Source organism: Leucopleurus acutus (assembly GCF_964270905.1).
Source record: "Leucopleurus acutus genome assembly, chromosome: 5".
NCBI lineage: Eukaryota > Metazoa > Chordata > Mammalia > Artiodactyla > Delphinidae > Leucopleurus > Leucopleurus acutus.
The window spans coordinates 83,291,896-83,313,149 of NC_139147.1; the positions used below are offsets into that span (position 1 = coordinate 83,291,896).

General features: G+C 56.3%; 2 protein-coding genes across 2 annotated transcripts; one reads left to right on the forward strand and one right to left on the reverse strand.

Annotated features, from left to right (window-relative positions):
* Nucleotides 1–632: 632 nt before the first annotated feature.
* Nucleotides 633–5,851, forward strand: ALG3 (ALG3 alpha-1,3- mannosyltransferase). Its single transcript, XM_082839521.1, has 9 exons — nucleotides 633–867; nucleotides 2,707–2,806; nucleotides 2,904–3,051; nucleotides 3,161–3,321; nucleotides 3,813–3,933; nucleotides 4,358–4,563; nucleotides 4,704–4,782; nucleotides 5,376–5,518; nucleotides 5,662–5,851. Exons 1-9 carry the CDS (start codon nucleotides 672–674, stop codon nucleotides 5,822–5,824), a joined length of 1,317 nt encoding a protein of 438 aa, XP_082695647.1. The 5' UTR covers nucleotides 633–671; the 3' UTR covers nucleotides 5,825–5,851.
* Nucleotides 5,852–6,268: 417 nt separating this feature from the next.
* Nucleotides 6,269–17,416, reverse strand: VWA5B2 (von Willebrand factor A domain containing 5B2; the record flags this gene model as incomplete). Its single annotated transcript, XM_082839657.1, has 19 exons — nucleotides 6,269–6,817; nucleotides 6,904–7,148; nucleotides 7,223–7,306; nucleotides 7,407–7,544; nucleotides 8,806–9,162; nucleotides 9,264–9,453; nucleotides 9,974–10,287; nucleotides 10,374–10,545; nucleotides 11,419–11,604; nucleotides 12,052–12,163; nucleotides 12,251–12,459; nucleotides 12,540–12,650; nucleotides 13,090–13,245; nucleotides 13,636–13,760; nucleotides 13,943–14,074; nucleotides 14,587–14,744; nucleotides 14,905–15,136; nucleotides 17,023–17,193; nucleotides 17,278–17,416. The coding sequence occupies 19 exons, from the start codon at nucleotides 17,414–17,416 to the stop codon at nucleotides 6,269–6,271; spliced, it is 3,780 nt and encodes a 1,259-aa protein (XP_082695783.1).
* Between the last annotated feature and the right edge of the window lie 3,838 nt (nucleotides 17,417–21,254).

Below are 21,254 nucleotides of genomic sequence, written 5' to 3' on the forward strand. Positions count from 1 at the left end.
AGAAACACGTGGAACTTCCGTCCTCTGCTAAGCGCTCTTGGAAGAATCCTCCGGGTGGGAAAATAATATCGTCCAGACCCTGAATCCTCTGGATGCGCTGCTCACTAACTTCTGAGAGCCACACTCATGGTGTCAGACTCACTCCGGCTCGTCATTGCCCCTCTCATATCTTCAGTTTGGCTCCTTCCATTAAGAAGTCTGAAAATTAATGAAACATTCATTTCTTCCTAGTTTTGAGCACCCGAAAGGCTCTGGGGGGTGGCGGGAGTAGCGCGGACAGAGGTCTTGCTCTCCAGGAAAGACTGGCATGAACGCAGATATTACCAACATAGGCGAAGTGTTATGCTAGGCGGGGGAGGTGCGGAGGAGTGGGGGGAGACATAGCGTGGGCAGGAATGTTACTTTTCTGGGCAAACGTTCGATCCACATTAGCTCTTGTGTGCCCAGGGCTAAGTGTGTACTGAGGAGTAAGACTATTCCTGCTCGTATGGAGCACGCAGTCCATCAGGGGAGACATGTGGAAGAAGTAGATGTTAGTGGAGTAAATAAGGACTCCGGCAACTCCAGTCAGCCCTCGGTCCGTTGGGGCACGCGGCGCGGGAAGCGGAACCTAAGTACCAAAGGGTCGGGCTTCCGGGGTAGCGGGCCCGCAAGTGCGGCGCACCTTCAAGATGGCGGCAGGCCTGAGGAAACGCGGCCGGGCAGGTCCCGCAGCTCGGGCGGTGGGACTGTGCGGGCAGTGGCTGCGGCGCGCCTGGCAAGAGCGGCGCCTACTGCTGCTGGAACCGCGCTACACGCTGAAGGTGGCCGCCTGCCTCTGCCTGGCGGAGGTGGGCATCACCTTCTGGGTCATTCACAGGGTGGCATGTGAGTGCGCCGAGGGGGAGAGGAGGGTGGGAAGGGGGACCGAACCCCCGACCAAAACTGGGACCCACATTCGGAGCTCAGACTTAGACCCCTGATCCACTCAGTCATCAGTTGCAGACTCGTATCTTTTACCCAAATCCTGCTCCGCGGAGAGCCAAACCCGATCTTAATCCCTCCCAGAAAACCTGGCTCCAAGTTAATGGCTGCTGCTGCTGTTTGTCTCTGTGGCTTTGTACACGTCACTTCCCTTGCTGGGTCTCAGTCTTCTCATCTGTTCAATTCTGAGGTCTGGAAGTCTCTTCTCAGTGATGGCGTTTTCTGACGGTTTGAGTCTGTTTGGCATTATTGGTGACTCCTCTCCAGGCTGAAAACACTGGACCTAAGGCTTACTTGCTAAAGACCATTAATTCAATACATATTTATTGAGTGCTTATTATATGGCTTACACTATGCTAGGTACCAAGGGTACAGTGGTGAAAAAGATAGACACATTTCCTGCTTACGTGTGTGGGCCTGGACAAAGATAACAGAAAATTACAACACATCATATTCGTCATGATGGTAGTAGACAGGGTGCTATAAAGGACATAGGAGGGCATTTAATGCAGACTTGAGGAGTCAGAGAAGGCTTCCGAGAGAGTCCTCCTCGAAAGATAAGAGCTAGTTCCTTGAGGAAAGAGACAAAAGGGGTGTGTGTGGGGGTGGGGAAGAGTACTCTAGGCAGAGAGAATCCTGTATCAAAGAGCTGCTGTCAAAAGAGAAAGTCTATTTCCTTTGAGGAACTGAAAGAATTTTTTCAGAGCTGGAACACAGAAATCAAGTGAGGGTAGTACTAAGAGATGAGATTGCAGAAGTCAAGACAAGATCATGAAGGAATCTGTAAGCTGTGTTAAGGAGATAGTTAGCATGGTGTTTAAGAATTTAGAGCTCCATGTGTTCCAATCTCAACTCTACCCTTCCTAGCTCAGTGTTCTTGAGCTAGTCACTTAACCTTATTAATTCATAATTTCATCTTCTAAAAATGGGAAGAATAGAATTTGGTCTTTATCTTAAGAGCCTTGGGGAATCATTGAAGAGTTTTAAGCAGAGAAATGTGATATGATTTCTATTATAGGATGAGCTCTCCGGTTGCAGGGTGGAAAATATATTGTAGTGGGGTGAAAGTGGAAGCTGGGAGCCTAGTTAGGGAGCTCTTGCACCATTGTGGCTAGAGATTATGTTAGGCCCAAATTTGAGTGCATGATAGCAGAGAAGGATGAGATAGTAGAGATATTTAGGATAAAGAATAGGCAGGGGGCTTCCCTGATGGCACAGTGGTTGAGAGTCCACCTGCCGATGCAGGGGACACGGGTTCATGCCCCAGTCCGGGAAGATCCCACATGCTGCAGAGAGGCTAGGCCCGTGAGCCATGGCCGCTGAGCCTGCGCGTCCGGAGCCTGTGCTCCGCAACGGGAGAGGCCACAACAGTGAGAGGCCCGCGTACTGCAAAAAAAAAAAAAAAAAAAAGAATAGGCAGGACTTGGTGATTGGGGGTTGGAAATGAAAGAGAAGGAAGTATCAAAGGTGTTTCCCAGGTTTGTGACTTGAGCAGCTGAGAGGTTAATGGTACCATTCATGGAACCCAGGAAGGGGAGCAGATTTGGAGTGGAAGGTTATGAGTTCCATTACAGACATGTTTGAGTTTGAGATACCTGGGTTCACCCAGAGAATGTCAGATAGGCCTTTAGAGAAGGGGTTATGATAGAAGTCCCGAGGATGAGCTGGAACTCTGTGCATTGATGGGCTGAGGCAGAGAAATTCTGAACCTGGAAGTAACCACACCATCCTGTCGTTTTCCAGATACAGAGATTGATTGGAAAGCCTACATGGCTGAGGTGGAGGGCGTCATCAATGGCACCTATGACTATACTCAACTGCGGGGTGACACTGGACCTCTTGTGTGAGTGGGGATCGGCTGTTCAGTGAGGATGGGAGGGGCTGACTGGGTGCCAGGCCAGATAGCTTGACCCAGACTCACGTTCTTTCTCCTCTTCCAGGTACCCAGCCGGCTTTGTGTACATCTTTATGGGGCTATACTATGCCACTGGCCGGGGCACTGACATCCGCATGGCCCAGCACATCTTCGCTGTGCTCTACCTGGCCACTTTGCTGCTTGTCTTCTTGATTTACCACCAGACCAGCAAGGTGAGTCCTCACTACCAGGAACAGGGGGCCCCAAACTGGGAGGGCTGGGGAGTGGGGATGGTTCAGGGTTGGTGAGCTGACCTTTTTCCCCACTGTGCCCACCTCTCAGGTCCCTCCCTTCGTCTTTTTCTTCATGTGCTGTGCCTCTTACCGTGTCCACTCCATCTTTGTGCTGCGGCTCTTCAACGATCCAGTGGCCATGGTGCTGCTCTTCCTCAGTATCAACCTTCTGCTGGCCCAGCGCTGGAGCTGGGGCTGCTGCTGTTTCAGGTCAACACCCCTCCCTTCTGGCCCCCTCTTTCATTTTCTGTATTCCATCACTTTCTCCCCAATTTTCTGCAGCAGAGGAAGTAAGGGAGTGGCCAGACAGTGTAGGTCAGTTAGGGCCATACTAGGCGAGTCCAGGATGTGTAGAAAGTCTTCACCCCCAGGCCCCCTACACACACACCCTCTTCCCATCCTCTGTTTCCTCCAGACAGCATCTGCTGTTGGAGTTGGTCATTGCACTTTCTAAATACTCAATATATATTTGCTCACTCAGTCTGAGTGTAGAGACAAGGTATGAGCACCCTACTCCCAGTCTCCTCCCAGGCTTCCTTATCCTCCCTCCAGCAGTTCTGAGTATGAGTGCTCACCCTCTGCCTGGAGCTTGCTGGCAGGGGAGGGGAGGAGTTGCTGTGGTGATGGTGGGCTGTACATCTTTGGGTGGGGTGCATGGCCCTGGAGCTGATCTCCACTCTCCTCTCCCCTGTCCACTGCAGCCTGGCAGTCTCTGTGAAGATGAATGTGCTGCTCTTCGCCCCTGGGTTACTATTCCTTCTCCTCAGGCAATTTGGCCTCCGTGGGGCCCTCCCCAAGCTGGGCATCTGTGCTGTCCTTCAGGTATTCCCTCCTTACCCTTTCCCCTTTCTAATGAAGTGGAGGCCACTCTGTCTGGCCTCCTTTCATCCTTGAGACTTCCTCAAAGACAAGAGACAGAGTTTTGGAGTTGATTCTGATCTGGGCAGCCACCACCTCTAGGCTTTGGTTTCTTTAGCTGTCAAACAAGGGTGTTGAACTACATGGTCTCTGAGAGCCTTTCTAACTCTGCGCATTTATGACTTGGTGAATCCAAACTTAAAGCACTGTTATTACCTGCTTCTTTGGCCCAAGGCTCTTGTCTGGGTGGGTGGGCTGGCTTTCTTGCTATTCCTAGTGGGAGTTAGGGATCCTCTGAGACCTATACCCTGTTCCCCCTCCTCTCAGTGATTAGCATGAGGCTGAGGGTGAGCCTGGGCAGCTCTGTTGACATCACACCCATCCTCAGGTGGTGCTGGGGCTACCCTTCCTGCTGGAGAACCCCGTCGGCTATGTATCCCGCTCCTTTGACCTTGGCCGCCAGTTCCTCTTCCGCTGGACAGTGAACTGGCGCTTCCTCCCCGAGGCCCTCTTCCTGCATCGTGCCTTCCACCTGGCACTTTTGACTGCCCACCTCACCCTGCTCTTGCTCTTTGCCCTCTGCAGGTGGCACAGGTGAGAAAGGGGAGCAATTTCATGAGCAGACATGGGGGAAGGAGTGAAAGGCCTAGGCCTTAGGGGCTGCATGGGGAGATGTTGAGCTCCGCTTGGCCCACATTGGGGGCTTGATAAATGTCTCAATGGCTTCTCCCCAGGACAGGGGAAAGTATCCTGTCACTGCTGAAGGATCCCTCCAAAAGGAAGTTTCCACTCCAGCCCCTCACACCCAACCATATCCTTTAAATCATGGGAAGGTAAGTCTTGCCCTCTCCAGCTGAAGTTGGGGTCCTTGTCAACTAGCCCTGCATGGCTGGTGACCTGGGAGAGGGAAAAGGAGATAGCAGTAATAGCTACAGGGCCCATGCATAGAGCTCTTACCAATACTGTGCTGAGCACTTTACATATTTAAGCATTTTTTGTTCTTTATTCTAAATATTATTGAGTTACCATTATGAGTGCTCACTCTCTGCCTGGTGCTGCACTAAGAGGTTTACATACATTCTAACATTTAAAGCTCACAAGAGACTCTGTTTTATCCTCACTTTACAGATTTTAAAGATGGGAAAATTAGGGCTTTAAGAAGTTAAGTAATTTGCCAAGGTCACATAGCTAGTAAGTGATGACTCGTTAGGCGTTAGGGCTCTAGATATTACTGCCTCCACATCAGACTGAGGAGTAGGTCCAGAGAGGTTAAGAAACTTGCCCAAAGGTATGCATCTAGGAACAGCAGAGCCAAGGGGCTATCTGACCCCAAAACTTTCGTTCCTCTGCTTTGAAACCTCCCTACCCCTTCTGCTCCTGCCCTTGGCCTTGACCACTGTATACAGATTGTTTCTGCCCTCTTCACCTCCAACTTCATTGGCATCTGCTTCAGCCGCTCCCTTCACTACCAGTTCTACGTCTGGTATTTCCACACACTGCCCTACCTCCTGTGGGCCACGCCTGCACGCTGGCTCACACACCTGCTCAGGTACCAGCTGGGACAACCTGGGGGCGTGGGAAGGGGTAGGGAGCTCCTCATCCCAAGACTGTGACCATGGAGGGGCAGGGGGTGAACTGAAGTGCTGCAGGCCTAGAACCTGGACGGACCTGGAGCTTATTTCTCATCTCCAGGTTGCTGGTGCTGGGGCTCATTGAGCTCTCCTGGAACACATACCCATCCACGTCCTGCAGCTCTGGTGCCCTGCACATGTGCCATGCTGTCATCCTGCTGCAGCTCTGGCTGGGCCCCCAGCCTTTCCCCAAGATCATCCAGCACAGCAAGAAAGCCCACTGAGCTCCATCTCTTCCCCTCCAGTCTATTCTCAGGACCCTGGATGGGGATGGACTGTGTGCCCTTCCCAATAAACTTTATGAAGTCCACTTCTGTGCAGCCTACATGGAGGTACCTGGACCAAGCTGTGAGGGACAGGCACGCAGCAGATAAAGAACTCATTCAGACAGTCCTAAGAGGCACTTTATTGCATAGGATTTAGGGACTGTGGCTCTCTCCCCTTCTACTGCACTGCACAGAGCTCAGAGGGGAAGGGGCATGGGGCGGAAGGAGCAGGAGAGAGCACAGGCAGGCACTTTTTGTGGGGCAAGAGGATTTTGTGAAGGGAATGAGAAGCAGTAGGGGCGGACTGTCACCAGCCCACCCCTTCCCAGCACCAAGAGGCCGGCTCTGGGTGGCAGTGACTTGAGTTTGTTGGGGGGTGCCAGCCAGAGCAACCAGTGACCCTCACATGTTTGCTGGGCTGTAGCACAGCAGGTGCAGCTGCAGGTTCTGGTCCCAGTGGCGCAGCAGCAGGAAGAGACCCCGGGCTGCGGCTTTGAGGTTGGCCAGGTCGAGGCCGTCGGGCAGGTGCTGGGCCTGCAGCCAACAGTCAGCCTTAGCTGCCGCCAGTTCCCACTCGCCGAAGGCCGCGGCACAGCGGTGCTCCAACCACGCAAGCGCCACAGCAGTGGCCCAAGTCCGGCCCCGCAGGTCGGCACCACCAGGCCCTTCCGCCCCCTCCGAGGCCTCGGTGTCTGAGCCCCGGCCACTGTCCACCTGGCCTGGACCCTCGGAGCCCGAGCTGGGGGATGGGCTGCAAGAGGCCGTGGCACTGTCACCCTGGCCAGCACCATGGCCTAGAAGTGCCCAGGGAGAGGAGGCCGAGGTGGGGCTGAGGCTGGTGCGATGCGCAGCGAAGGGCGAGGCGCGGCACAGGCGCTCCCGCGAGATGCGCACCGCTGTGCAGAAGGGCGCGTCTAGGCGGAAGGAGCCAGGTGCCTCCTGCAAGCGCACCTGAGGAGAGAGGAGGTGGGGGGAGAATCGAGCTGAGACAGCGCCCTGGCCCTGGCAGCGCCACCCTCCACCTCCCGAGTCCTCACCAAGGGCAGGTAGTCATGGTTGCTGCCTTCACTGTTGCTGTCACTGGCTTGGCCCGTGTTGGGGCTGCAGAGTCTATGGCTGTCTGGGCCTCTGACCTTCTGACGGCCCAGGCTGAGCCGAGAGGGAGGCTCGGGGGGCAGACGATGAGGACCTCCGATGGGGGCTGCGCGGTCCCCCAAAGCAGAACTGGAGTTGCCAATTTGGTCCGGCTCCCAGCCGCCTGCCAGAGAGCCTCCCTTAAGTTCTGAACTGGAGCCATTCAGTGGTGGTCCCTAAGCCTTGGTTGGTCCCTACCATTTACCCAAACTTGAGTGTTACCTTTAGAGTGGACGGCTGTGGGCAGAGGAGCTGCATCTAGATGACCTTGAGAGGCAGGAGGGGTGCCTGGGGGTTCGGCTGGCTCTGCAGGGGCACAGAAGACAGGGGTGAGGTATGTCTCAGAGGGTGGCCAGTGAGATGGGAACCCGCACCTGGGAGGTCACCTGGAAGGGACCTTACCTACCTGAGCTGTGCACCTGCAGGGCTGAAGGTAGGACCTCTCTGGTGGTAGCATCCACAGCTACAGGGCAGGTGAAGCAGGAAGGGGCAGAGCTGACCTTGCTTGTCTGAAGGGCTCGGAGCCAGGGCCTCCGGGCATGACCTGCAAAACCAAGGGGCCGGGCTTCCCTGGTGGCGCAGTGGTTTAAAATCTGCCTGCCAATGCAGGGGACACGGGTTCGAGCCCTGGTCCGGGAAGATCCCACATGCCGCAGAGCAACTAGGCCCGTGAGCCACAATTACTGAGCCTGCGCGTCTGGAGCCTGTGCTCTGCAGCAAGAGAGGCCGCGATAGTGAGAGGCCCGCGCATCGCGATGAAGAGTGGCCCCCACTTGCCGCAACTAGGGAAAGCCCTCGCACAGAAACGAAGACCCAACACAGCCATAAATAAATAAAATTAAAAACAAACAAAACAAAAAAAAACCAAGGGGCCACATGTTGACTGGGAGGGGGGTGTGCTCCCAGCACCCACTCTCTACAAAGGGCTTCACAGAAAAAATCTCAGTGCTCCCATAGCTTCTCCCTCTGTACATATTTTTGGGTTTTTTTGGCCGTGCCTCCAGGCTTGCGGGATCTTAGTGGTTCCCCGACCAAGGATTGGACCTAGGCCCCAGCAGTGAAAGCACCGAGTCCTAACCACTGGACCACCAGGGAATTCCCAGCCTTCTGTCCACTTTTGAACAGAGTGGAGTTCCTTCTTGGGGTCAGCTCAGGCTCCTCAGCTTTGACAAGAAGTGGTTAGGCTGAACACTCAACCACATTGTACCAGGACTAGGCCCCCAGCCGCCCACAAATTCAACATTCTGGATACAGCCCAGAGGAGGTATTGACTGGTACCTTTTCCATCCACTCATTTCAGCACTGCCCAACAGAACTTCCTGCAATGATGGAAATGTTCTACATCTGCATGATCCAGTATAGTAGCCACTAGTCCCATGTGACTATTAAGCATTTGAAGTGTGGCTAGTGCAACTGAAGAACTGACATTTTAACTTTATTTAATTTTAATAATCTTCCTAAATGACAGATTTGTTTTTATGTTATGGGCACTGTGAATCATTACAAGATGAAATTCCCTCTCTGTTGGCTGCTAGGAAGCTTGCCAGTTTGGGGTCCCATGCTTGCAAGGGCACAAAACCTCATGGTGTGCATCTTTGATATAATCTCATTCTCTGCTTCCTTTTATTATCCCTTTTTCCCCCATTGCCCTGCTTAATTTTTTTTTCTTAACAATGGGGGTGAGCCGCCTCAAATCACTTGTGAGCAAGGTGAGGTATAGCGAGTGATCCCACAGACCTATGCCTCTGCCACTCTCTGTCCCATACAGGCTCCTTGAGCCCTGACTGGGGCCACCAGCAACTCACCCCGGTCAGCCCTGGTCTCGCCCCGTCCTCGGAGAGCCAGCTGCTCGTTGTCCCGGACCACAGAAGCCGCTGTCAGTCGATGGAGTGCTTGGTCCCAAGCATTTCCGCTTTCAGGGGGTGACGGAGGCAGTGAGCCAGCATCCCTAGGCCCCCACAGCATCTCCAGCCCAACGCCCACCTCCCAGCTCATAGGCTGCTCCCCGCACAGGGCCCGGATCACCACATGGCAGCGCGGAGGCTGGGGAGGCAGTGGTATTGCTGGAGGGGCCAACTCCCCACTGCGGGGAACAGCCGTGAACAAGAAGGGTGGTTCCATCAACATGTCCCAGTCCATGGGGGCTGGGGAGAGCAGGTTTCCTGGGGAGAGACAATGGTAGGAGCAGGGGCAGTGGAGTGCCCTGGGCTCTACCTCCCCAAGGTCTACCTGGTGTCAGAACCCAGCTCCCCATAACCCTTACCTGAGTCATCCAGGCCCTGTCCCAGCAGCTGCCCTGGCTCAGGGCCTGGCCCATCTGGTGCTACACCCAGAGAGGGGTGCCGGAGATGGCCAGGGACTGAGTTCACCCGGCCGGGGGGCGATGAGAGGCTTCGGCCAGTTAGAGCTGCTCTGCGTCGACGGCCCAGCACCTCAGCACTCAAGGCCCCAGTCTGCATGTGTGAAGGTGGGGGGGGGGGTCCAATGGTCAAGGAATGCACAGCTCCTGGACATCAGACATACATACACAGCTGGCCACAGGCCCCTTTGTCTGGAACCCTGGATGGCTGCTCACCACCCTTAGGGGTGAGGCCAGACTCCTTCTGGCGCCTGACCCCCTTCCCATCGTCATCTCACTCCATGCCTATGTCTCAGTTGAGGTTATTGCTTGTCTGTTTTTATTCATGTCTTCTCCCGTTTTGCCTAGCTAACTTCTTATTCTTCCAGAGGTGCCTCTTGCTTTCCTGACTCCCTCAGACAGGGTTAGTCACCTTGACTCTGAACCCCCATAAAGCCACATCCCTGTGCTCATCAGTGTATGTTGCATGGTATCATCACGATACATTATACCATCATTACCATCTATTTCTTCAGGTGGACTTCATAGTAACCACTGCACAATTTATGGCATACAGCCAATGGTCAATAAATACTTGCTGTATACATGGTAGATGGATGTGGATTGAATCTCACCTTGACTGGAGCCAGTGGGGGTGGAGGCAGGGGGCAGGAGTGGGAGCCAGCAGATTCTCCCCAGGCCAGGCTGCGGCAGCCCTGCTGAGAAGGGGGATCCAGGGGAGCACTGCCTTCGGGGGACCCAGGGCCCTGGGAGACGGGGGACTCGCTGCTGCCTGCGGAGCCTGGGCCTGGCTCTGGGCTGGCAGAGCAGTGGGTAAGCACATACTGCTCCCGGATGTACGAGGACTGGAAGATGCGGCGCCATATGGCTGTGTCAGAAGAGGGGTTAGGTCCAGGGTCCGTGACTGGGTCTGTCAGAGCATCAGTACCTATTGGGAGGCAGGAGAATAGATCCCAGCCCTGGCCCCTCCCACTGCCCACTCCTCCTCCAACACACATACACTCAGGCACTCACTCCGATCTGAGTCCCCAGCAGCCCACGGGCTGGACAGCTCTGCTGACACAGTGCCTGTTCCCAGTGGCTCTGAGGTGCCAGTGGGCTCAGTGCCAGGGCTGGTGGCAGATGGTGCTTCCTCTGGGGATGGAAACACGGAGCTGCCCAAGCTCTGCCAGCCAGGCTCTTGGCCCTGGAGAGGGATAGACGTTGGGGGGAAAAACAACAACAACTGATTATACTTATACACTACCTCTTTCCAAACAGGATTTAAGATGACTCACTGCAAGAGGCGATAAAGATAATAAACCAGAAGTGAAAGCCCAGTACTAAGGAAAGAGGAAGCATACATGCTGACCATAGGGTTACTAGAGATGCTGTGGCTGAGCTGCAGGTTTGGCCCTGAGCTTCCTGGCAGCCAGGGAAAAAGACCAGCAGTCCATTATACAGCTCTCCTGATCAAAAAGTAGGAAGCATGCTTGGTTCTTCTAGAGAGATAAAGCTTTTCATAATAAAAATAACAATCATTTATCCAACTCCTCCTATGTGTCAGGTATCCTACCAAGAGCACACACGTTATGACTTCTAATTACAACCTTATGGAAAAAATCAGTACAAGGAAATGGGCTCAGAGAGGTTAAGTGACTTGTCCAAAATCAAATGGTTAGTACATGGCAGAGTTGGGATTTGAGATTTCATTTAGACAATGCTCTGTCTGTCCCTGAATGTTACAGGAAATAATCCAGATGGTGCTTTTTGCAGGCACTGTGTGAAGTAATGAGCAAGTTTCAACAAAAACCTTGAAACTAACGCTGGCGCTGTTCCCTGTAACTGTGTGCTTTAGTGACCAAGGGTAGCACTTTACAGGACAGCTCAGTGGAAGACCTTATGAGGGAGGCAGGCTGCAGCCACCTTGAGGGACCCAGTATCGTCTCTAAGGAGGTCTAGTGGGTAGCAGTAGGAGCGTTTGGCAGAGAGAGGCACAGGGAATAGGAAATGGGTTTTGCAGAGATGCAGGGGCTTCAGCCATCCCAGGCCCACCTCCCACACCCCAGCCCAGGCTTACCCCTAGGGGGCGGGACCGGAAGCCATCCACCCTGAAGAGTGAGCAGTAACCGAGCAGCTGGTCCCCAGGATAGAGTGCTGGGATCTCCCGGGGCGTCAGCAGTGCCTCCACCGCATCGGGCACAAACCAGTCCACAGAGATGTCGCTCAACGCAGGCTCCAGTGCCTTCCGCAGGGCCTGCACCAGCTGTGAGGAGTGACCAGAGGGAGGCCATGGGAGAGAAAGAGGTGCCACACAGCCAACAGAGTGGGAAGGCTGCCCTTCTGCTGATGCCATCTACCCAGCCCCTGGCTGAGGGGAGCAGGGTCCGGCTGGGGTTGGGGGAAGGAATGGGGGTAGGAACAAGCAAGGGGACTGAGTGTTCAGTGCTCAGGGCTCGGTGCTTCTCCTGGCCTGAACTGTGCCACGTGGATAAGGCAAGACTTTTCAAAGATATGGCTTAGTACCCGGACAAAACTGAGAGCAAGATTTGGGGAGCAGTCAGAGGCCATGTCCCCCACACTTCCAGCCTCCTGCAGCACCCCACAGCAGGGTGCCTGGAGACCCCACGACCTGACCAGGTTGTTTCAGACTCAGTGCAACTTGGGAGGAGGACTTAGACGCATAGGGAACAGGGCCCAGGCTCAAGCTCACCATGGGCTGCAGCCTTTCCCCAGGCCTCAGGAAGTAGGCCTGGCCCCTGCTGAGGGCAGACAGACCCTGCAGCAGCTGGCGGCAGGCAGGCCCCAGCCCAAAGGAGAAGCACCTGACAAGAGAAGGGGAGCAGCCGTGACCTTCCGGAGCCTCTCTGGAGGCCAACCTCAGGATCCTGGCTCTGCCCACTCCATCCTACCTGGCTGCCCCCCGGTGCCACCTCATGAGCTCCAGGGTGTGGTGGGTCGCAGCAGCCATGGGCGAGGCAGCGGTGAGCAGGAACAGCTGCCGAGGGTGGGCCCTGTGCTGGGGCTGCCCAAGGGCCCAGGCCAGCGCAGACCTCACGTCTGGCGGGCCGCCCGCAGCCTGCAGCATCTCAACGCTCTCGCAGATCAGCTTCACAGCTTCCTGGAGGAAAAGGACATGGGCTGGGCCACACTGGCTGAGACGCCTCTGGCTAGGCCACCAAAGCCCCGGGCCACACTCACATCATTGCAAGGCCGGCTCTCTGGGAAGAGGGGCTGCACCAATGTGCCAAACATGGCCAGGTTGATGAGTGTCTGGGGCGGGAGCGACTTCACGGCCAAAACGATGGCATCCTGGGGAGAGCCAGGGAGGGCAGGGTGAGGCAGGCCCCACTGGCACCGGTAGAGAACAAGGGATGCCAGATTGCTTGCTTTTTCCAGGCCGTGTGTAAAATGAGGGGTAATCTGGGTGAGGCCCTGTGTGTGTGAGACTGTGAGTGAGACCCTGGCATGTGAGGGAGACTGTATGAGAGATGATTGTGTATGTGACCCTGGAGGTGTATGTGAATCCTTGGGTTTGAGATTCGGTGTGACTGAATGTAACTTTACATATGAAAGAGGCTCTTGGAATCTGGGAGAAATGCATGTATGTGTGAGCATGAGAAGGAGAGAGAGGGGTGTGTGTGTGTGTGTGTGTGTGTGTGTGTGTGTCTTCGGGAGGCTGCCCCCCAGCCCACCTCAGACCCACTGCTGCACCTAACCCCAGGCCTGCCCACACCGTGCTCCCACAGGCCTTGTGTGCCATGCTGCTGCCATCCAACAGGAAGAGGAGCTCCCGAGTAGCTGTGCCCAGGTGTCCAGGCTTGGAGCTCAGGTCCGGGCAGAAGCTGAGCACCAGCACGGGGTTCAGCAGGATGTCCTTGTGGAAGCGTCGCTGCAGGAACCACACCTGAGCACGGGAGCCCCAAGTCATCCTGGGCCGGGCTGAGTGCAGCTCCGACCTAGGCTGGCAGCAGGACCTAGCCCCGCAGACTTTCTCAATCCAGTCCACCCAGAGGGGGCACCCTTTTGTAGTCATCTGAATAAAAGCAAGGGCAGAGACAAGTGGCTGTCCTCTGCCTAGGTCAGTCCTACCCCCAATCCTCCAAGACACATTCCAGGGACCCTTGAGTGGGCCCTCCTGTGAAAATACTCATCAGTCCTCTGGGAGGGTAGTGGCAGCTACTGAGAGCTCCTGCTGAGAGCAGAAGCCCCCTGCCCATCCCAACGTAAGCCTGCTCGCCTTCTCCTCCTGCACTAACACAGCCAGAAGTGGGACCAGGACCCCAGGCAGCCATACCTGCCGGTCCCCCTCACTGTCCCTTCGCTGCAGCCTCTGGAAATCCCGGCGGGCCCTCACCTGGGCCTCATATTCTGCTGAGCTCAGGCTGCCGGCCTCCAGCATCAGGTGTGGCTGGTGGGGCTCTGGGGAGAAGGGGACACAGCTCTGTCAGGGAAGTCCCTGTCTCTAGACCCCAACTGCTCAGGCCCACTGTCCTGGGAGAACTTTGCCGGTCCGGCCTCCCTGTACCACCAGGCCCACCCTCACAAATGAGGTGGTCCTGAAGCAGGTCAGAGCTGGCCTACTGTGTGTCCCAGTCTCTCACCACTGGGGTGCAGCAGGATCTCCAAGGCCCGGTCGCAGTGGTGGCTCTCTGCCAGTGTGACACAGATGGTGGCTGCAGAGCTGGCATGAGGGGGGGCATCTGCCCGCAGAGCATGAGAGGGGCTCTCCAGGCCTGAGGGATGTAGAGGCAGAGAGAGGTGATGATCGCCCCACCCCAAGCCAGTACTAAGAGCACAACTATCACCTTCCCAGGCAATAGTGCTGGGGGCCGGGATCATGACTGATTGAGTCCAAGCTATGGAGTGGGCAAGCGGGGATTTACCTGCTTTCATGGACTGGGAGCAGAATTCCCAGGTGCATCCTGCCTGGCCAAACAGTTCTATATCAACCAACTGCTGATTTAACGTCCTGGTCCACCTCGTGCACAAGAAAACTCAAATTCATCACTTGGACCGGTCTCATTGTAAGCATCTCTCTTCTCATTGGCGAGTGGAGTGGGATATAAATAAATGACACTGACAAACCTAGGGGTGTGTTTGTTGTGTGGAAGTGGCCAGGGGGTGATCCCACCGTGAGACTAGAGGTTCCTAAGGCTTAGGTCCCTGTCTTCTTTTTATCCTGTGTTCCTCCCATCCCTGAGCCTTCAGTTATTTCCCAGTCAGCTATGCTGGGAGGGGCACCCACCTGCGAGCAGGCATGGTCCGGTCACCAGCATCTCGAAGGAGAAGGTGTACGGGGCCGGGCAACGGGCAGGGCCTGAGAACACGTCCAGAGGGGCAGCTGGCTCCTCCCAGGCCGGCCCCTCCCCCTCAGGGCTGCCCATTCCGAAGCAGCTGGTGGGGCTGGAAAGGAACACAAGGAGGGTCACTACCAGGGCCCCTAGCCCCTCTGACTGACTGGCCTCAGCCCTTCCCCACCCTGCCCATCCCCCGGGGCACCCTGCCAAAGCCCCCTCACCCGCACTAGACCCAGAGAAGTCGAGGGAGGGACGAAGAGAATCACCATAGGCCCAACCTGTCGTCACAGAGCCCCGGAGGCCTGGGGGGCCCCAGCGGGCCTGGCGGGGCCAGAGGGGTGAGCACGGAGGGCAGGGCCACGCACAGCACCCCGTCAGGCCTGGAGGGTAGCTCCCGGCTGCTGCGCAGGGTCACTGTCATGGTGCCGGCTGCGGCGATGAGGCCTGTGGGCAGCACCAGTGTGGACCGGGCCTGGGCCAGATCCAAGACAAGATGACCTATGATGAGTGAGGAAAGGGGTCAGAGGGGGCTGGAAGCAGACGAGATGGGGGAATCTGGGGGTAGGAGCAGGCACTGAATCAGGGGAGCTTGGGCAAGGAGGATTTTGTGAGGTTGGAGGGATGCTGGGCTAATGCACTGGTGATGCAGGATGGAGGCATGAGATGAACGATGGTTGAAGGAGAGGCAGGTTGATGGTAGAAGGAGCTGGCTGTCATTAGGAAAGGCAGCAGTGACATCACTGCTAATAGAGGGCTGAGGAGAAGGGGGCATGTCCACACCACCCCTAAGGTCCTGGGGGACCCATACCCTCCACCTCTCTTTCTTTACCTGCTCCAGCCTGTTCAACCCTTGGGCCTCATCTTCCTAAAGAACCCTCCCTGACAACTCCCATAGCCTGGTACCCACCTGCTCACAAATTCCCTGCTCATGAACAGTCACGGACTCCCCACTGCCCACTAGGTGTGGCTCCAGAATTTTCTACCCAAGAGGAATTCAGGAACTGTAATCTATTTGGAAGCTAGCTAGAGGACATTTACATACCAAGCACATCATTTTACTTAGATCTCGGTTTGTTTGGGGACGGGTGGAGTCATGGGCATCACCACTGCTGCTAAAGGGAAAATGGCCAGGTGTATACAGTGATGGTCAAGGCCCTACATGGACTGGCCCCAGCCTACCTTTACAGCCCTACTTCACCTCATTTCCCCACAATAATCATTTACCCATTCTTTTGAAAAATACTTGCTGAATAAATGAAGGGAAGAAAAAAATGGAAGGAAAAAAAGGAAGGTAAGAAGGAAGAAAGGGGCTTCCATCCCAGGCAGCTGAGGCTTGGGACAGTCTGATACAGTGAAGAGAGCACAGTGTCAGGTTTTGAGTCTCCACTCTGTGATTTCTAATTCTATCCTTTGGTAACTCTCTTGTTTAGAGGAGCCTTGGTTTCCTCATTTATAAAATGGGGGTCATAATTATATGTCAAGGACTGCGGTGAGGAATGAATGAGATGATATACATGAAGCATCCAACGTCTAAGAGACTGCTGCTGTTACTTTTGTCACCTATAGAAGGGGGAAGGAGAACAACACTTGCATTACATACCTCTCTGGATTCATATGAGGTGACATCAGTGACTGGGCTTTGTCAACTGTGAATCACTATAAACATGAGGTATTTTATTACCATCACCCAGTATAACTTACTTCGAAACCTTTGCTTACACGATTGCCCCTGCCTGGGGTGCCTTTCCTCTCCTCTCCACATCACTACATCCAACCCTTCCTTTCAGTCAAATGCTGGCTCCACTTCCTTCTGGAATTTTCCTGAGGTCTCAGCCGAGAGCTCACTCTGGCCTCTAACTACGTGCTGGGCTTGTGCCAACTCTCAACACCACTGAATTCTGTTCCTCTTCTCACCCAGATGGTAAATCCCATGTGCAGGAATCAAGTGAATGTACAAATAAATAAGGGAATGAAGTGCAAGCCAGAAAACCTAGCAGAGGGGTGGGCTTCCATCGCCTCACCCAGCACTCACTGATCCTCTTTGTGCTACATTTTGTGCCAGATGCTGGGATTCTGGGACTCCGAGATGACCAAAACCCCGTCCCAGGCTCAGGAGCTAAAGCTCCAGAGGGAGAGAGAGACGTGTGGACTGCCTGCCTTGTCTATCTACCTGGCTGCAAACCTCGGGTCAGGCCTGGTTCACATTCCCCCAGCACCTGGCCCACGTCAGGGGCCCAGTCCTCGACTGTGGAATAAAGGGATGAATCAATGAATGAAAAAAACTGGCTGGAGGGGGGACAGAAAGGGGCGGGATGCAGAGCGGGTGCAGGAACTAAAGTGCGGCTGCTTTCAGGGAGATGGGGCGGGAAGCGCCCTGGACTCACCCTGCGCACAGCGGCGGGGTGTTGAGGCCCCCAGCGCGGGGCCCACCGCGCGGCAGCAGGCGTCCTGCGAGCGGCGCCGGCTCTGCAGCTGGAAGGAGACGCGCCGTCCGGCGGCCTCCGCCTCGAAGCCCGAAACCACTTCGGCCTCGGCCAGCGGGTACACAAACACGCCTGGGGCGGGAGGGGGGCACCGGCGATGTCGGACCTTGCTAGGCTTGCGCTGGCCACCACCCTGTGCCCCCGCCCGGGCCTCACCGTCCACAGGCTGCGGCTGTGGGTTGTGGTAGGTGAGCCGGGCCCGCAGGCTGAGGCAGGGTCCATTGGCGCAGGCCCGAACCCAGGAGTCCGTGAGCGGCAGCGGCGTCCAGCTGGAGGGGCAGTACAGGCCGGGCATGGTGCCTCTGGTGGAGGGGGTGCTCGATGAGAGGTGCGCGGCGTGAGTTCAGGGCGTTCCGCCCCACCCTCCTGAAAGCAGGCGGGGAGGCTCTAACTCCGGCGCTGGGACGCGGACCTGCAGGGGGCGCGAGGCTGAGCCCGGCCCGGCGGACAGGTGGCGAGGGGAGGGAGGCAGCGGGGGTGGCGGGATGGGCATCTTCGCCGGTTACCTGGGAAGCCGGGGCGGAGCGCAGCTCCAGGCAGCACGGGGACCCGGGGAGCGGAGGGTTAATGTTTAACTGGAGCTACGGGCGCCCAGCAGTCCCGCCGCCGGCTCCTCTAGGGGCGGGGTGGGGGGTAGTGTCGCAGCTGTTCCATCACACCCTCCCGGGCCTCACCGCCACCCCAGTACCTGCCGGCCCCCCGGGGCTCCCCGCGGCTGCCAGCTGTTGGAAGTGGCGCGGGTGGAGAGATGGAAGATGCTCTGGGTGGGGGGAGCAAGGGTTTAAAGGGCCAGCATCCTTCTGGGTGTCCCCAGCCCAGCAAGGGATAGCAGGGGCGGGGTGGGACGGGGAGCCGAAGGGCCGCAGTCCCTCTCTCTCTCTCTCTGTCTCTCTCTCGGGCTCCTCAACTGACAGGGGCGCTGAGACGGGCTGCAGGCCGGAGTGGAGGGGATTGGGTTGGGAAGAACGAGATGGGAAGCGAAAGGAGGGGGTCTTACGGAGGCAAGACCCGGAGAGATGTTGGGCAGAGGGATTAGTTGGCATCCGTCCAGGGCACCTCTCCCCATCCTGGCAGAAGTGACCTGGGATTGGGAAGGGGGGCTGCAGTCGCCGCCGCCCGCACAGCCGAACTGTCTATGGATGCTGCGGGCTGGGTCTGGGGATCGTCCCCCTCCCCTCAGGCAGCCCCAGCCTCACCGTCGCGTCCTCTGCGGAGTTCTGGGCGCCACGACGGGACCAGGATAGGTGGTGCCGCCTCTGCGACCCGGTCCACATTCAGTCTGGACACCTGCCGGGCGCCCGCCGCGACCGCTCTGAGTCCGCCCAGGGGCGTCGGCCCGGTGGGTGCTGGTCCCGCCCCCGCTCGGAAGGCGGCCCCTCCAGCTGGCCTTGGCCCCGCCTGTCGCTGCGGCGGGGCTGCTGCTCCCCGCCCCCTTCGGGCGCGGTACCGCCTCCGCGCCAGCGGCGGCCGCTCCAGCCAGACCAGGCGCCGCAGTGCAGGAACCGCGTCCTCGCCCCGCGCAGCCCCCCCATCAGTGCGGGGCGGAGGCCTTCGAGGCCCCACCCTTTCCGTCCTTCAGGAAGTGAGGGGCTCTGCAAGTGCAGCAGAGGGGATCAATTTTCAGTCCCCCCACCCCCGCACTGCAGCAACCCCAGCTATCCCGATATTACCCCACCCCTGCCCCCTCACCCCTCACCCCCACAATGGCTCAGCTTTTCATCACTGCAGTGACCCTCATCACTGCAGCGAACCCCAGGGCCCCATCACCGTAGGAACCCCGAGCCCCCAAGAAGCCCGACCCTTTCCTGTGCAAAGCGCTACTTCACTGCAGAAACCTCCCCCTCCCCCATCCCTGCAGGTGTCTTCAGCTAGTGTGATCACTTCCGTGACCACTCACTCCAAGCAGGGAATCCCCATCACTGAAGGAGTTCTCCCCCCTCCAACAGCCAACCTTCCCACCACTGCTGTGCCATCTCCCCACTTTTTCTGGGGATGGGGAGGGTAGGCAGGATTGCCCTCTCAAGCTATAACTTCTGGGTACCTTCAGTTGCCCACCACCTTGGAGTGAGGCCTTTCGGCCTGCAGAGCCTTCTGGCGGCTGCAGACTGCCCCCATTGTAGCAGTGACCCCTCACCCCATCACTGAAGCACCTGTAGCAGAAAACATCCCTGCCTGTTATCAGGTTCCTTTGTTACTGGCTGAAATTTCGTGCACTTGACAGTGTTACGCTGCAAAAGACTAGGGAATTCTGTAAAATCTTCCCCAGGATCCCTGAGGGAGAGTCTGGGAGCCCTGGGAAAGTGACCGTGTTGGGGGTCACCCATGCAAGCTTTCTTGGAGAGGCCACACTCAGATTCTGCCAAGAGGGCTTGAGGAGAGCTGGGAGTGGGGGGCAGCCAGTAGGGAGTGGGCTTCAAGTCAGGCTCAGGGTTCTCACCCCTCCCCATTTACTGTATCCTGATTCCAGTCACTAGCTCCGTGCTGGTCCCAGGGGGGATCCCCTGCCTCCTTGAGCACCTGAACCCTCCACTCCAGCCCTTTCCCTTGCTTGAACCACTTAGCGTGGTGGAGATAGCTTGGCCTTTTCCCAGGGAACTTCATGGGTGGAAATGCACAGGGATGATACAGGAGGCATAGCCACCATCACAATGATCCAGCTCACGGGGAGCTCCAGCTAAATCCTAGCCTGTTCTTTTTTTTTCCTAATTAAAAAATTTTTTTTTAATTTTTTTTGGCTGTGTTGGGTCTTCATTGCTGCATCTGGGCTTTCTCTAGTTGTGGCGACCAGGGTCTACTCCGTTATGGTGCACCGGCTTCTCATTGTGATGGCTCCTCTTGTTGTGGAGTTCAGGCTCTAAGCTCACGGGCTTCAGTAGTTATGGCTCACGGGCTTAGTTGCTCTGCGGCATGTGGGATCTTCCTGGAGCAGGGATCAAATCCCGTGTTCCCTGCATTGGCAGGCAGATTCTTAACCACTGCGCCACCAGGGAAGTCCCCAGCCCTGTTCTTTTCACACTATCTGAGCCCTGGTTCCATTGACCCCCTCTCCTCCCTTCTCTGCTGAGCCCTCCCCCAGCCTCATTCAGAGTGAACATTCCTCTAACAGGCTTGGGGAGAAAGAGTAGATGGTGGGTGGGTGGATGGGCCCTCCAGGTGCTCCAGGTCTCCGGACAGGACCAGCCCTGGCCCACGAAAGTCCAGGCAGCGACCACCTCCCTATGGGTGTTTTGTGCTCTGCCCCTTCTGCAAATGAGCCAAGAGCTACCTGTACAAATACGAAGCTGCAAGGAGCAGTCATTAAAGGGCCTCAAACACACGGGAATGGAAAAAGAGGTCCTTGTCTTGGGTCCTGAGGAGGGCTTGGATGTAAAACAGTGTCCCAGGAAGATGGTTTCTTGGTCAGAGACTAGACAACACATTGGTAGAAGCCAAGCTTTCCTGGGAAGCTGGACCAGCCCTGAGATCCTGCTGGGAAGGCTGTCTAAGATAGGTCAGCAGCTTGGCCGGAGGTGTAAAGCATTCTGCAGGATGGGGCAGGGCAGTGCAGGCTGCCTGGCTCTGGGGAGGAGGGGGGTTCTGTGGAGGGGCTCTGAGGCCCAGCTGGGAGGCACTTTGGTGGTGGGGCTGCAGCATGGCAGGCAGCTGAGGGCTGGAAGGGGCAGCACAGACCCAGAGGGTCCCAGAACCAGATTTCAGGAGGTAGAGGCGATCCTAGGCAGGGCTAAGGAATGGCCTGGAGGCTGAGTGCTCTGCTATGTGCCAGGCATAGGGGAGGGCATGAGGAATATAGAGCTACAAAGGCATAGCCTCTGTCCTGAAAGGCTCACACTCTGATGAAGAAGGCAAACACACAGTTACAGTAGGCTAGGATGACGGCTGCATTACAGGGATATCATGGATATTATAAAAGCTTTTAACTGAGACCTTTTAGGAGGGGTACCTAACCTGGTGGTTGAAGGGTGGTGCCGTTTAAGTGGAGTCCTAAATGGGAGTTAAGCAGTAAAGAGGAAGATGTTTCAAGCAGAGGGATCAGCTCATCAAAAAATGAAGAGCTAGAGGGACTAAGGAAAGGCTAAGTAGGTGTGCATTTGTTTTTTTCTCTTAGTTAATATTTGTCAAGCACTTACTATTGG